Source organism: Lepidothrix coronata, unplaced genomic scaffold (genome assembly GCF_001604755.1).
Source record: "Lepidothrix coronata isolate B3197 unplaced genomic scaffold, Lepidothrix_coronata-1.0 Scaffold27, whole genome shotgun sequence".
In the NCBI taxonomy this organism is placed as follows: domain Eukaryota; kingdom Metazoa; phylum Chordata; class Aves; order Passeriformes; family Pipridae; genus Lepidothrix; species Lepidothrix coronata.
The window spans coordinates 3,242,378-3,254,966 of record NW_016690207.1 but is presented as its reverse complement, the minus strand read 5'-3'; the positions used below and the strand labels follow the sequence as shown (position 1 = coordinate 3,254,966).

The 12,589-nt window shown below is 43.1% G+C and overlaps 1 protein-coding gene across 4 annotated transcripts in view; it reads left to right on the top strand.

Annotated features, from left to right (window-relative positions):
* The window catches only part of LOC108494809, an 80,553-nt gene that overhangs the window by 54,428 nt on the left and 13,536 nt on the right, over nucleotides 1-12,589 (top strand). For 2 of the 4 annotated variants that reach the window (XM_017809698.1, XM_017809697.1), the window contains 3 exons: nucleotides 768-851; nucleotides 2,875-3,083; nucleotides 4,247-4,412. In XM_017809698.1, the coding sequence (XP_017665187.1) occupies nucleotides 768-851; nucleotides 2,875-3,083; nucleotides 4,247-4,373 (420 nt within the window). In that variant the 3' untranslated portion in view covers nucleotides 4,374-4,412. Of the gene's footprint in view, nucleotides 1-767; nucleotides 852-2,874; nucleotides 3,335-4,246; nucleotides 4,413-12,589 lie in introns of those variants that run through there. The other 2 variants (XR_001873963.1, XM_017809699.1) reach the window with 2 other exon arrangements.

The following is a 12,589-nucleotide window of genomic DNA, read 5'->3' as shown; positions in this document are numbered from 1 at the left end:
CCCCCCCCCTCCCCGATAGCAGCTGTGCATGGTTTTTTAAGTCGGTCTTTAACGTTGCGAAAGGAACAATAAAATGAAAGGCAAAACCGGCATCTTAAAACTTGGCAAGTGAAAGCAGCTTGGACTGGCAGCCAAGAATCCTGCTGTGGTGCAAAAAGAATAGCATCCACGAAGCCACCACAATCCGGGGTTTCTCTTCTTTTAACAATCGCGTCGGCAGAGAGAAATAATTATTCCTTGTATCAGTGTTAAAAGAGTCAAAAAGCTCAAAAAGCTTGCTTGGTGAACCTTCTCCAAAGCAGGTAACGATGCTCCTATTTGATTCTGTTTTATCAAACTTTAATTGGGGAAGGATCTGGATGTGATAGCTGATCAGTTGGAGGAGTTGGTGTGTGTTACTAACTGCTGTTACAACCTCCACGGTGCTTTTATTTCTCTTGGTGGCTTTGGTGGGAACAGGACTGGCAAACTTCTGAAATGTTTGTGCTGCAAGGAATGTTTTATTTCCACGGATTTCACTCGTGGTGCCGGAGGAAGGGTGGGGGGGAGGGCGGGAGGGGGTTGATCCAAAGGTGTAACGTGGAAAAAAATATCATTAAAAAAAAAAAAACCTGAAAAATGAAGATATTGGGAGGGGGGAAGTAATTTCTCTCTTAGGACGTTGCCTGTTCCTTTTGCTCCTGAAGCTTCTGTCGTTCCTATAGAAAGATAGAACTCATTTGTTGAAAATATGCCATGGAAATATCCATAAATATTTTGTCTTCCAGGATACATTCCTTGAAGAGTTGGGCCTAACAAACAATATGGCAGCGCACGGGCGAGAAGAAATCTTGCAGAATGCTGCTGCTGAGGTAATTTGGTTTCTCATCCATTCCCCAGTCAGTATCTCCCTTTTCCTTCTAATTTCTTAAAATTATTTGAAGCACAGAAATCCTTAAAGAATTGGGAGTGCAGGTCTTTAAACCTAAGATAGGGTGCATGTGTGTTTATATGTGTATATATATATATATATTTATGGGCCTGATTAGACTGCGGGGAAGAGGTGAGGGAAAAGAATGGGAATTATTTAGCAGTGGTGTTTCTTATTTGTCTTATTTTTGAAATGGCTGCAAACAGCTTTTTGCTCAGGCACACAATGCATTCCATAATGATCGATTTTCCTGGACAGGGCATTTATGCTTTGTGGTTTGCAAGAATACCACCCACAGACCAGCCCCAGTGCTGGGTCTTTAGAGACTTGATTTCTGCAATATTTCCTTCTATATTCCTCTGGCTATAAATCTCTAACAAGCCAGTTTTATGCTGGGTTATTACTGACAAAAGTGTATATTACTTTTTTTGGGCTGTCCCGTGTTCTGGTACCTTGTCGGTCCTGAGTTCATTAATATATTATAAAATGAATAATGAAGCAAATTATGCTCAGTGTAAGGACATCACAAGCCTTAATATTAATCCCGTGCTCCTTAATGTACAGGTTGAAAGTTTTTGTTTGCAATTTTAGCATTTGAGACAAATCCAGTGTGGTGGTGATTGATTTGTTTGCCTGTCATGGATTTTCTGCCACTGTGTGTATGTTCATCAGGTTTTCAGAAGGTACAATAGCTGGGTGATTAATCAGTGGAGGGAAACGTTGCAAACCCCAGATCTTGTATAATCTATGGCTCTCTGAATATATTGGATATAAGTGGAATTCATGTTTAAAAACCAGGGCTCGTACAGGAAAAAAATAAATTTAAAATCTGTGTCTTTCAACAAACAAAAAGATTCATTTGCTGCTGCCTTTGTCAAATCGCTCAAGAATTTATCAGAGGGCTCAAGAGCTGTCCAGGAGTTTGTTTCCCAGAGTGTATGGGTAGGAGCAGGTTGGTTCCAGGGTAATTTATAACATACAGGTGCCACTGAATGCCACCCCTGTGCCAGCGACCCGCCCTCGCCCGGGGCAGGAATGCAGGAGGGCTCACTCAGATTTATGGTGGGACCTGCTGCAGGGATTTATTTGGCATACCTGGAGCTTTTCTAGGCATAGCTAGTGCTGCTTTCCCCTTTTTCTCCCCCTTTTTCACCCAGTGGAGCTCTGCTGGTGGATCCCAACACTCCTTTTGTTTTGGAAAAGCCAATCAGGTGGCGAAGGGGGTGGGAGATGTGGCAGAGATCAACCCTCCTTTAGGCAAGGAATTAAAGGGGGGGGTTTGCTGGGTGGGTCAGCACCTCCCAGCTGCCCTCAAATGTGTGCTGGGCTCCCCCAAGGTCTGTTTTTGGGTGCCTGGAGCTTCCCTGCAGCCCAGGCAGGACTGAGGACACGTGTCCTGGACCACGAGGAGGGATGTACAGGCCACCCAAATGTTGCAGCTTGGTTTCCTTCACGGGCTTGAGCTGTCCCAGTGGTTAGAAAATGGGATTAAAGGGTAAAAAAAAACCCAAACAACAGGTTTTGGAACTAGAAACACTGAGTAAACCCATAACCTCCCCCCAGCATTGCAGTGAGATCATGACTTTTTTCCTGTCTTATATGAAAAAAAATAAAGTATTTCTTTGCCAGCAGAGAGACATGGAAATTAGTTTATATACCTATAAAAATAAGCAAATTATACCTACCTTAATGTAAAGGATATTAGGGTCAAAATGAATGTAGTGAATATAAGGGAAAATACACTGCCTTATGCAGTTTTGCCTAAAGAAAAATTCCTTGCCACTGCAAGAAGTCCTGGTACCTGCAGCAGCAGAATTCCTGGCTCCTGACAGTTGTGCCCATTAGACAGGGCAAAGGGCAAAACCTGCATTTTTAACCTCAGGTTCCCGGGACTAAATGAGCTTTGTAGATGGAGGGCCCGGGTTATTTTTGGTCGGGTCACATTTGTTGTGTTCCCTTTGCAGCTCCCAGGGCACAATACGTGTGGTTGTGCAGGATGTGGCTGTTCCTGCAGGGACCACGTGCTCCCTGCCCCACTGCCTCCAGAGCTCCCTGACTTCTGGGGGGCTCCTGAATCCCGTTTTGCCTCCAGCACGGAAGTTATCCTGGTTTTTCAAAGATGCTCATCCCCTGCAACATGGATTTTGAGTGCTGAGAGCTGGACACTTTTAAGGTAAGTGTCATAGGAGTCTAAACTTAGGGGATCAATTTAGGCAACCTTTGGACAGATGGTGAAAGTTTAGCATCCACTGCTGGGAGTTCCTTGTAGCCCAGCCCAAGCAGTAATTCCAAATAAAGGAAAATTGTATTTTAGAATTGCGTATTTGCCAGGCTGGAAAGGTTGAAGTGATTTATTTTAAGAACCTCCACGAGAAGTGGGGGAATTTTCTAAAAGCCTCCAAATAACAAAATTCTTTTCCAAGTGTGGACTGTTTCATTTTATGGAGAATAACACTGACTTGCATTAATACAGTTTGTCTCCTGAAGAAGGAGAAGAGGTAGAACGTGAAAAGTTTGTGACACCTTAAGCAACAGTTGATCTCACTGATTTGCTCTATGAGGAGCTCACAGCCAGGCTGCTTTTCAGCCTAATTCCCCACCAATAAAATGAGAAATAATAGTTACACAGGAAAGAAAACTTGGAAACTTCAGGGGAAGGAGGGGGCACTTCTTACTTGCAGTGGCAAAACTTTGTTCCACCACTGTTTTTCAAGACTTATTTGAGGTATCCTAAAGAAGTTTTACATTTGTCTGTGTCATTTTAGGAAGAAATGCAGAGAGCTGGAGTGAGGGGAAACTTATACAGAGTGAAGGGGGTTTTTTGTTCTCTAAAAACAGAATTAAAATAGAACCTCAGACCAGTAATGACTTCTCTGAAAGCTAAAACAACTCCTAGGCAGTTGTTTCTTCTTTCTGCTTTAACCAGGCTGCCAGAATGGAAACAGGACAACTTTTTTTGCAGGGTGGGGGGGGTGGCTGTGCGTTGTCACTCTGTTTACATACAAAAACTTTGCTGTTTTATAACTTGCTGCCCTGTCAGGGATGTACCTCCAACGCTGGCTGTTGATTCCTCGGTTCTGTGCAACTCTGTCCAGCAAAGCACTTACGAGAAAGAGCCACGCATCTGCTGGATTGTGTTTGGTTTGAAAGTCATTTTCGTTTTGCTGATTTTTTTTTCTTTCAAAAGGTTCCAGGGGGGTGCAGGAAACCGTAGCTTGTGTTGTAGCAAAGTCAATAAGAGACTGTGCCCCCCCCCGTCCTCCAGTGGAGGGGTTTGAAGGTGCTGAGGGAATGAAGGCTCCTCCTCACTAACAGCTCGGGTATTTCGTTTTGCAGGAGTGGTTTTTTCCTCCAAAAAATCGAGCCCCAAACCTTGCAAATGACAGCAGAGAAACCCTGCCTGGGGCCACAAACCCGTAGATCCGAACTTGTGGTCATATTCCACACAAGCTTGTATCTATAGGTATGTGTCTGTCTGGCAAGTGCACAGGGTTGTGTTGCTGCATTTAACCTGACAATGTTCTGCTTTGCTGTTTTTGTCTTTCCTCTAATGCCTTTTTTTTCCCCTCCTCCCTTGTTTGTTTTGGTTTTTATTTTTAATTAATTTTCTTTTTAAGGAATATAAACCAGGAGCTGCGACCCTCGCTCTGCAATTACCATCTCAGCTTTGGGTGGTGTTAAAATACACTCGTGCAAAAAAAAACCAAAAAAAACAACAGCAGCTCGTTTGTGCCTGGGTGAGATGGGATGGGGGAGTTAAATTTGACATCAGGCTGAAGAAATTAAACCTCAGCTTCCTTCTGCCTCGGTCTGGCAGTGGGGACGTGGTAGGGAACGTTCCTGGATGGTGAATTCCGAGCTCGTTGGGAAGCAGATAAGGTTGTTTCATTTATAAAGTAACGTGGGTCTGTTCTTTCTTTGCTGAGTGGCAGCAATTTGTTTGGGACAGGAACAGTCACTTCTGTTCCTTTATACCCAGGAATCCCTGGGCACACTGCAGCTCTGGGACACGGGAGGGGATTGGCCCTGCAACTCCTATTCTCTCTCAAAAATGAGTTTATTGTAGAATCCCATTCCTTCCAATTTCATGGTATTTATGTCTTTTAAAATAGCTTTTAAGGGAAAATAGTCGTGCTGTAAACTCCAAAAGAAGTCATAGAGCAGGAAAAAACCCCACCATGGAAGCAGGCAGTGTAAAACCTTCTGCACAAAACTAACCTTTAAAGTTGTGAAAGTGGAACAATTATTTTCGAAGGAGTCATTTTTTTTTTTAAAACCCCGACGTACAGTTTCTATATGAAAATAATTAGGCTGTAAACTCAAAATAAAGTCTGACTGTTTCTTTCCAGCAGCTTTTCAGTGTTAATTCTCCCAAAGATTTGCTCTGCATTTCCACTTTTAAATTTCTCTGGGTTCGAACTTGGCCGCTTTGACGCATTTTGCCGTCCAAAAAAAGAGGGTTTTTTTTTTTCCTCCTTGCTGAATTTCCAGGGTTTTCTATGTGTTTTCTATTTACTATAGAAGCATAAAATGATGTCAGAGAAGTCTAATTACTCTTCTTTCTCCCTGTGATTGAAAGTGGCTTTAAAAAAGGGAACAAATCCCACAGTTTGGCGTCTGTGGGACTGTAAATTGGGGTATAGAGGCTGGTGGTCAATATTCCCCTCCTATATGTATATATAGGATAAATATCTTTCAGGTTTGGGTGCTGAGGGGCCACATGGAAACCTGGTTGTGGGATATTACCCAGAACAGGGGCCAGATCTGCTCTGGGATCTCCACTTGGGCTTTGCTGGTGGATGTTGTTTCATCCATAGTGGGATGAGGAGGGAATTATTGGGCTGGGATAGAAGCAGGATGAGATTGCATCTAGTTTTGAGAGTAAAAAATTTGTTGGTTTTTTTTTTTTTCCTGAGGGTCTGTTAATATTCTGTGTTGGTTTTGAGTTTTTTATTTAAATATCTAATTTGCTGTGTTAGATATTCACTATATTAGATGTACAGTGAATATTAGAGGCCTGTGTTCTGGCTCTGAAGGAAGAATGGGCTCATTTAGTCTGCCCTCCAAGGAGAAAGGAGGTGGCCAAACCCAGGTCCCAATATAATCCATATTTCTGTATGGTGGTCTCTTCTCTGTAAAGCCATTTGGAGACATGGCAAAATATGCTGAGAACAGCCTGGAATTTGTCACAGATATTCCCAGAGGATGGCACTTCAGGTGGCATTGCTTGGAGAGAGCCAAGAGCCCATGGCAGGGGAACTGGGCACGCTTGGTCCCAAAATGAGGTACCACAGTTTGGTTTGAAAGCATTTTTTTTTGGATTAGAAAATCAATATTTTATTTTTTTTTCTCTGTAAAATATTTTAGTGCAGTTTCTCACTGAATATGTTGGGACTTGCTAATAAATACCCTTTTTTTTTTCCCCCCCTCTGGTGAGAGACTTGATTTAAAGACAGAACTTCAGAGAGGTGCCATCAGAGATGGGGTGAGATGCAGGGCCTGTGCTGCTCTGAGGAGAACCACTGAGTTACATCCTGAGCCTGAGCATTTTTCTGGCCTGTGCTTTATGGGGCAGGTTAAACATGCCCAGGGAAGCCTCTTGAAGGCTGTTGTCCTCTGCAGCAAGAGGTGCTGCTGGGAGGATGCCAAAGAGGGCACAGCACCACCAGCACGGCGTAGGGAATTCAATAAATTCAATGGAACGTGTTCGATGCGTTTTACTGAATTTTTAAAATTTATTTTAGCTCGTCTCTTGCTAAACTGCCCCGTTGTTCTTTTGAACTGCGGCCTCCAATATTCTCCCCCCCTCCCTTTTGTTTTTCAGCTCAGCCTTTTGAAAAGGGACTGGGTTGTGGTTTTTTTCAGCCTTAATTTGTGTTTCTTTTCTCTTGGTTGTGTTTCACTGCCCTTCGTTACGTTTTCGAGTGAAACCGGGGTCTGACAAAATGATGTGAAGAACCTTGAAATGTGTCTTCCTTTTTAGGGTGGAAAAAACTAATTGGAGCCTGTGGAGTTTCTACCTGTTTGTTTCTTGCGAGGTTTGGGGGTTTTTTCCCCTCTCACTTTGTGGATAAGGAGCTTTAAATTTATAGAATCAGCTGGGTTGGAAGGGACCTCCGAGATCATCAAGTCCAACCCTTGATCCAACCCCACTGTGGTTCCCAGCAGCTCTTCCCTGAGGAAGCAAACCAAAGCTTTCCCAAAGCAGACTCCTCTTTTTTCTTTTTTTTTTTTCCCCCCCAGATTTTGTAAATCATCCCTTTTTCCCCCTCCAAATGATAAGACCTGTTGCTGACAGCTCCCACTGAAAGCACCTGGGAGGTTCTTGCAGGCCAAGATGTTGTGTGGGGTATGAAAATGAATATATTTTGGGTGCTCCCCCCTTTTCCCAGCCTGGTGTGGAGCACAGTGGGCCCTTGTCAGCAGAGGAGCACACAATAGCATTCTGGTAATTAGAATAACCATATGCAGTGGCAAATGGGATTCACGATAAGCAGAATGTAATTGTGTACCCTGGAATTTGAACCGTATCCAAATACTCTTATTCAGATAATCAAATCTGGTTAAACTCTTAAAAGGCAGATAAATTTCAGTATTCTGGTTATTTCAGTAATCTGATTTTTTTTTCTCCCTCCCCCCATTTTGTTTATTTGCTTCTAATCAGCAAGGGAGAAAATGAGGAGAGGATGTTCTCAGGGGAGGAATCCAAGACTAAGTAAGATACCTGCCCTTGAGCCAGGGAGTCTCCATGATTTGGGAGCATTACATGAGTAACCACAGCAATCTGAAGGTGGAGAGGTGTGCCTGCAGGTGGACTGTGGGAACCTTTGGTTGTACATGATGAAATCCAGCCTCACCAGTCCACCCTGGAAGTGGCACCAACTTGGAAATCACCTGTGAGTTCCTTTATTTTAAGTGTGCAGGTGAAACCACCTTTGGCTTCAGGTCCTGCAGGATCTCAAACAAGAGCTTTCAGCCTGGGCTCACCGAGCTTCACTCCAAAAGCATTTCTCACTACACAGCAGGCCCAGACTAAGCTAAAGAACAGGTTCTGGAGTTATTTAGAGTCATCAGCATTTAATCCTTGTGCCACCTCGCCCACCAGCATCCCTGATGCCCCCTCAGATCCAGCACAGGGCATCTGTATCCTGTTGTCCCACCCCGAGCTGATCCTGTGCCCCAGCTGCTCCCAAAAGCTCCTTTTGGTTCAGGGGTGAGAGCGTGGCCACCCTTCCCCTAGAAAGCACCAGACACTGAAATGTAATATTGAGTAAATCTTCAGATTGCTGTAATTCTTGCTAAAAGTTGAGGCAGGGAGGGTTTTTGTGATGTGTTGAAAAACTTTGGATAGCTTTCAAAATATTTGCTCGCTCTCAGTTTCAGCTGAGCCCAGATGAGGCTTCTTGCCCTGTTTTGCAGACTCCTGAAGTTCCAGCCCTGTTTAGTGTGTTTGCCAGACTTCTAGGAGAGCTCTCTGAGCTGCAGTAAACCTTTGAACCTCTTGAGGTTCCTCATCACAACCAAGTTCTAATAAAAAAGTTTCTTCAAGCGAAGGTGAAGGGGTGAGGTGACCGGAAGGAATCGTGTCAGCGTTTCCAGTGTAAAATCCCTTCTGCCTGAGGTTTAGGAAAATCAGCTGTTAAAAAAAAAAAAAAAAAAAAAAAAAAAAAAAAAAAAAAAAAAAAAAAAAAAAAAAAAAAAAAAAGAAAGAAAAAAAGATCACTCCAGGCTGAAATTTGGCAAACAAGATTTCAGACCTCAAACTGGAACAGTGTCATTTGTGGGTTTGGGTATTTATTTTTCACTCAATGGCTTAAGGAAACACATTTGCTTCATGAGTATTTTCTGCTTCCCACTCCCTTGCTTGGCAAGCCCTGCCTGGGATCTGAGAGTGAAGGTGGGTTCTTCCTTCTTCTGCATCGGTCACAGCCCTAAAGATTCAGAGCCAAAGCTCAGCTGATGATAATAACAAAAATTCAGCTTCCTGAACACATCTGTAGTGAGTGGCCATTGCTGGAATCCTTGTGGTCTTGTTCATATCTTGTCCATATCAATAGGAGGTCTGAAAATGCATATAAAGTGTGATATAGGGGATTAATACATTGAGGCACTGTTTTCTGTGTCATTATTTGGGAATATTCTGCCCTCTCAAACCCTGTTTTTCTGTGTATTGTGACTAAATTGGTGTGAAGTATGTTCGAAAAGAGTGGGACGTTCCAGCCAGTCAATCCTCAAAATCAGTTCTGGATTGGAATTCTCTCCTTGTTCTTGGAGAAATTAAATAACAAATTTAGAATTACACCAAAGTGAGGTGGGGAAATGAGGTTTGGGAATTCTTCTCTCGGCTGAAGGGAACAAGCAGTAAAACAAGTGATGCTGCTGCATAACTTCCTTGCCCAGAGTAAAGGTTACACCTTGATCTCAGGGTGTCCTCTGAGGGCAGTGGCATGGGCTGGTGCCTGGATCTGTCTGGGGAGAACTGCTCCAGTAACAATGAAAATAAGCATCCAAGGAAATTGTCTTCACGTTTCCTTCAGCATTTCGGGAATCAGAGGGTTACACCAAATAACCAGACAGGATTTTTTTAATTACACTGCTGCTTTCAAGTAAGCCTGGCTGGGCTGGGACTGAGATTTCCTTCTGTCCACAGAAGTGGGAAATCATTTCTGGGATTCTGAAAAAGCAAGAGGCCTAAAAGGGTTCCCAGGCAAGAGGCTGATGCAGGAGAACGTGCTCTGCTCTTCTCCCTGTCCCACCATTCCACAGGAACTTCCATGCCATCGATACGTATCGTGATTGAACATTGTCATTAGATCACTGCTTTACCCTAATTACCTAATTAGGTATGATTGTGCTAATTGGGTAAAGCCATAATTGGCAAAAATCACCGGAAAACAAGCATGGAGCTTCGTGCCACCAAAGGGAAGTGTCTCACCAGACACTGGGACTGTGCCCTGCTCTGCTCCCAGGAGGGTGTTTGCTGTGGACACAGGGAGTTACCACAGGCCCAGGCCCTGAGAAATGCCATGAAGGCACGGAAGGAATGGCAGTCAGAAACTTCTTTTTTCATATTTGGTCTCAGTTCTTAAACTCAGCACTTCACATCAGTAACAGCAGCAGATGCTCTGATTGAAGGGTGCGTGACACTTTTTGCTGCTCGAAGTTCCAGTTCCTCTGGGATGCAAAGACATTTTCAGGTGTCCAAGCTTGGGGACAAAATACCTGTAAATGCTGAAGCCAGGGGGAATAAAGGGGGAAGATTTGCCAGGATAATCACAGAATCAACTAAGCTGGAAAAGACCTCTGAGATCATCGAGTCCAAATCTGTGCATCAGGATATGAAAGTGTCTAAAAGTTGACCAGAGGGTGAGTTAGGGGTTGGGATAGAAACTGCTTTGGTGGATAGAAAGTATTTTGAGTCCATCCAGGTCCCTTTTTTCTGCCACATTTGTGCTGAGTGGCGTTGGCACGTGTGGGAACTTGGAGGAGAAGTGTTGTCCAAGCAACAATTCCCTGGCACCTCGGAGCAGGGCTCAGGGCTGGGGCAGGACTCGTGTGCCAGGCAGGGCACAGCTCCCCTGCTCAATATAGAGCTGGGGGAGGGAGGGAGAAGCTCCTTGAGGGGGTGCCAGCTCAGAGCTCACAGCTCAGGGGTCGGGGAACGTGCTGAGGAAGAGATGGAAGAGCAGCAAGTCATGGACAAAACAGCCACAGTGGCCTTTGCCAGCCTGAGAAGAATTCAGGTTATTTAGGTGCAAGTTGAGAGTAAAGGAATTTTTTCAAAGGGAATTTATTATTGTAGTGTGTGTATAAAAAGACCTTTGCTGAACTGAGGGTACAAAACTCTTTACCTTCTGTTTTGGAGCAAATTATGGGACAAGTTTTCTTGCTCAGCTCTGCTTAGAAATACCTGGTCTGCAAGGTGTGCTAATCTCAATGCAATGGTGATGTTCAGAGCACCTTCCTCATCTGTAGCTGATCAAGTTATATATCTATATGCAAATTGTCTAAATATATATAATTTAAATAACATTATATAAATAGAAAGGTGGTGTTAGGTCATAGGTTGGACTTGATGATCTCAGAGGTCTTTTCCAACCTAGTTGATTCTGTGATGTAATATTACATCAATTTATATATATATTATATATAATATATTATACATAATATATATTATATAATTATACAATGTATTATATATTATATACATAATATATATTATGTATATACATATATATATAATATATTATATATTCTATAATTATATATTATTTGTATTATATATGATTATTTATAACAAATAAGTCCATCTGAATATATCTATACATCTCTATCTGATCAGTTTAATCAATAATTTTACAATGCTCTGAATGATGTAATGTTAGCTATTACAGGACTGAGGTGCAGAAAAATGCTTGCAAGGATAAGTTGTGGAAAACGTGAGGGGTTTAACCATGTGATGCTGAAAGGGTTCAGTTTATAGCTGCAAAATGTGAAAGAGGATGGTTTTTAAAGTCTAAAGTGGAGTTTGTCTCCATTGGGTGGGATTTGGGATCTTCCATCACCCCAAGTGAGCACACAGGTTCCATAGAGCTGCTTTAGTTGCATAATTGGATCTCATGTCAGAGAACAAATGTTCAGTGCACAAAAATGATGGCGTTGCATCAAGGATTTGGATGGTTTTAGACAACAGTAAAGCTCCTGGTCAGAGTACAGGGCCAGAGAGCCGTGGTTTCCTTATCCAGAGTTGTGCTTGGATCACTGTTCTGACTAATAAAATAGTTCACAGTGACTCTGCTGTTAACTAAAATAATATGTTGTATTTCCACTATTAGGTCAAAGTAAACTTTACCAAGTATGGAGTCATTAGAAATTTGGATCCTGTCAACATCATGGACATTTAAACCTTGCAGAAAGATTGTTTTGTGGGTTTTTTTCCCAAATATCCTTCTGCTGTTGCGAGCTGAATTCTGCAGAGTGATGCTATTTCTCGTCTTCCTCCTTTATTTCTGTTCAGTCCTGGAATGTAAAGGTGCCTTTTTCACAAGCAGCAGTGCTCCTTTATCCTGAGAAAACAGGACCAACCAAGCCCACGTGCACTGAGCAGAGCTCAGCACCCTTTCCTGGGGTTTGATTCCCGTGGAATCCCCTTCCCGCCCGGAGCTGCTGTGCCTGAGGGTGCCCTCACCTGAGAGGCAGCATCTCAGCACTCAGCCAGTTCCAGCAGCATATTTTGGGATGCTAATCCCTGTTTGTGAGCCTTTTAATCCCTGTTTGTGAGCCATAATAAAAAGGCAGCACAGGGCTTTAAGTAGCACCTTGGTGGGTGATGGGAGTGAGTCACAAGGATAACATCCTGCTTGTTTGACTGTGCACTAATGCAAGTTAAAAACACGTTCCTTGCTGAGGGAACACTGTCTGGCTGCTGGCAGAGGCTCGGGGTTGCGTTTTTCTAAAATGGTTAATTTTAACAAGGGTAAAATCCGCTCTAAACTTTCTGCCCCCTTTTGCAGTTCTTCTCCTAATCCCGCTCCTGCAATCATCCTTTAAACATCCGGGAGCCCAGGCGCCTCTTCCAAGGTCAACGTTATGTGTGTTCAAAAAGGAAGAGACATGTCAGGACAGATTTCATCCTGAGCCTTCTTAAGTGCTTTAAAAAAAAAAAAAAAAAAAAAAAGA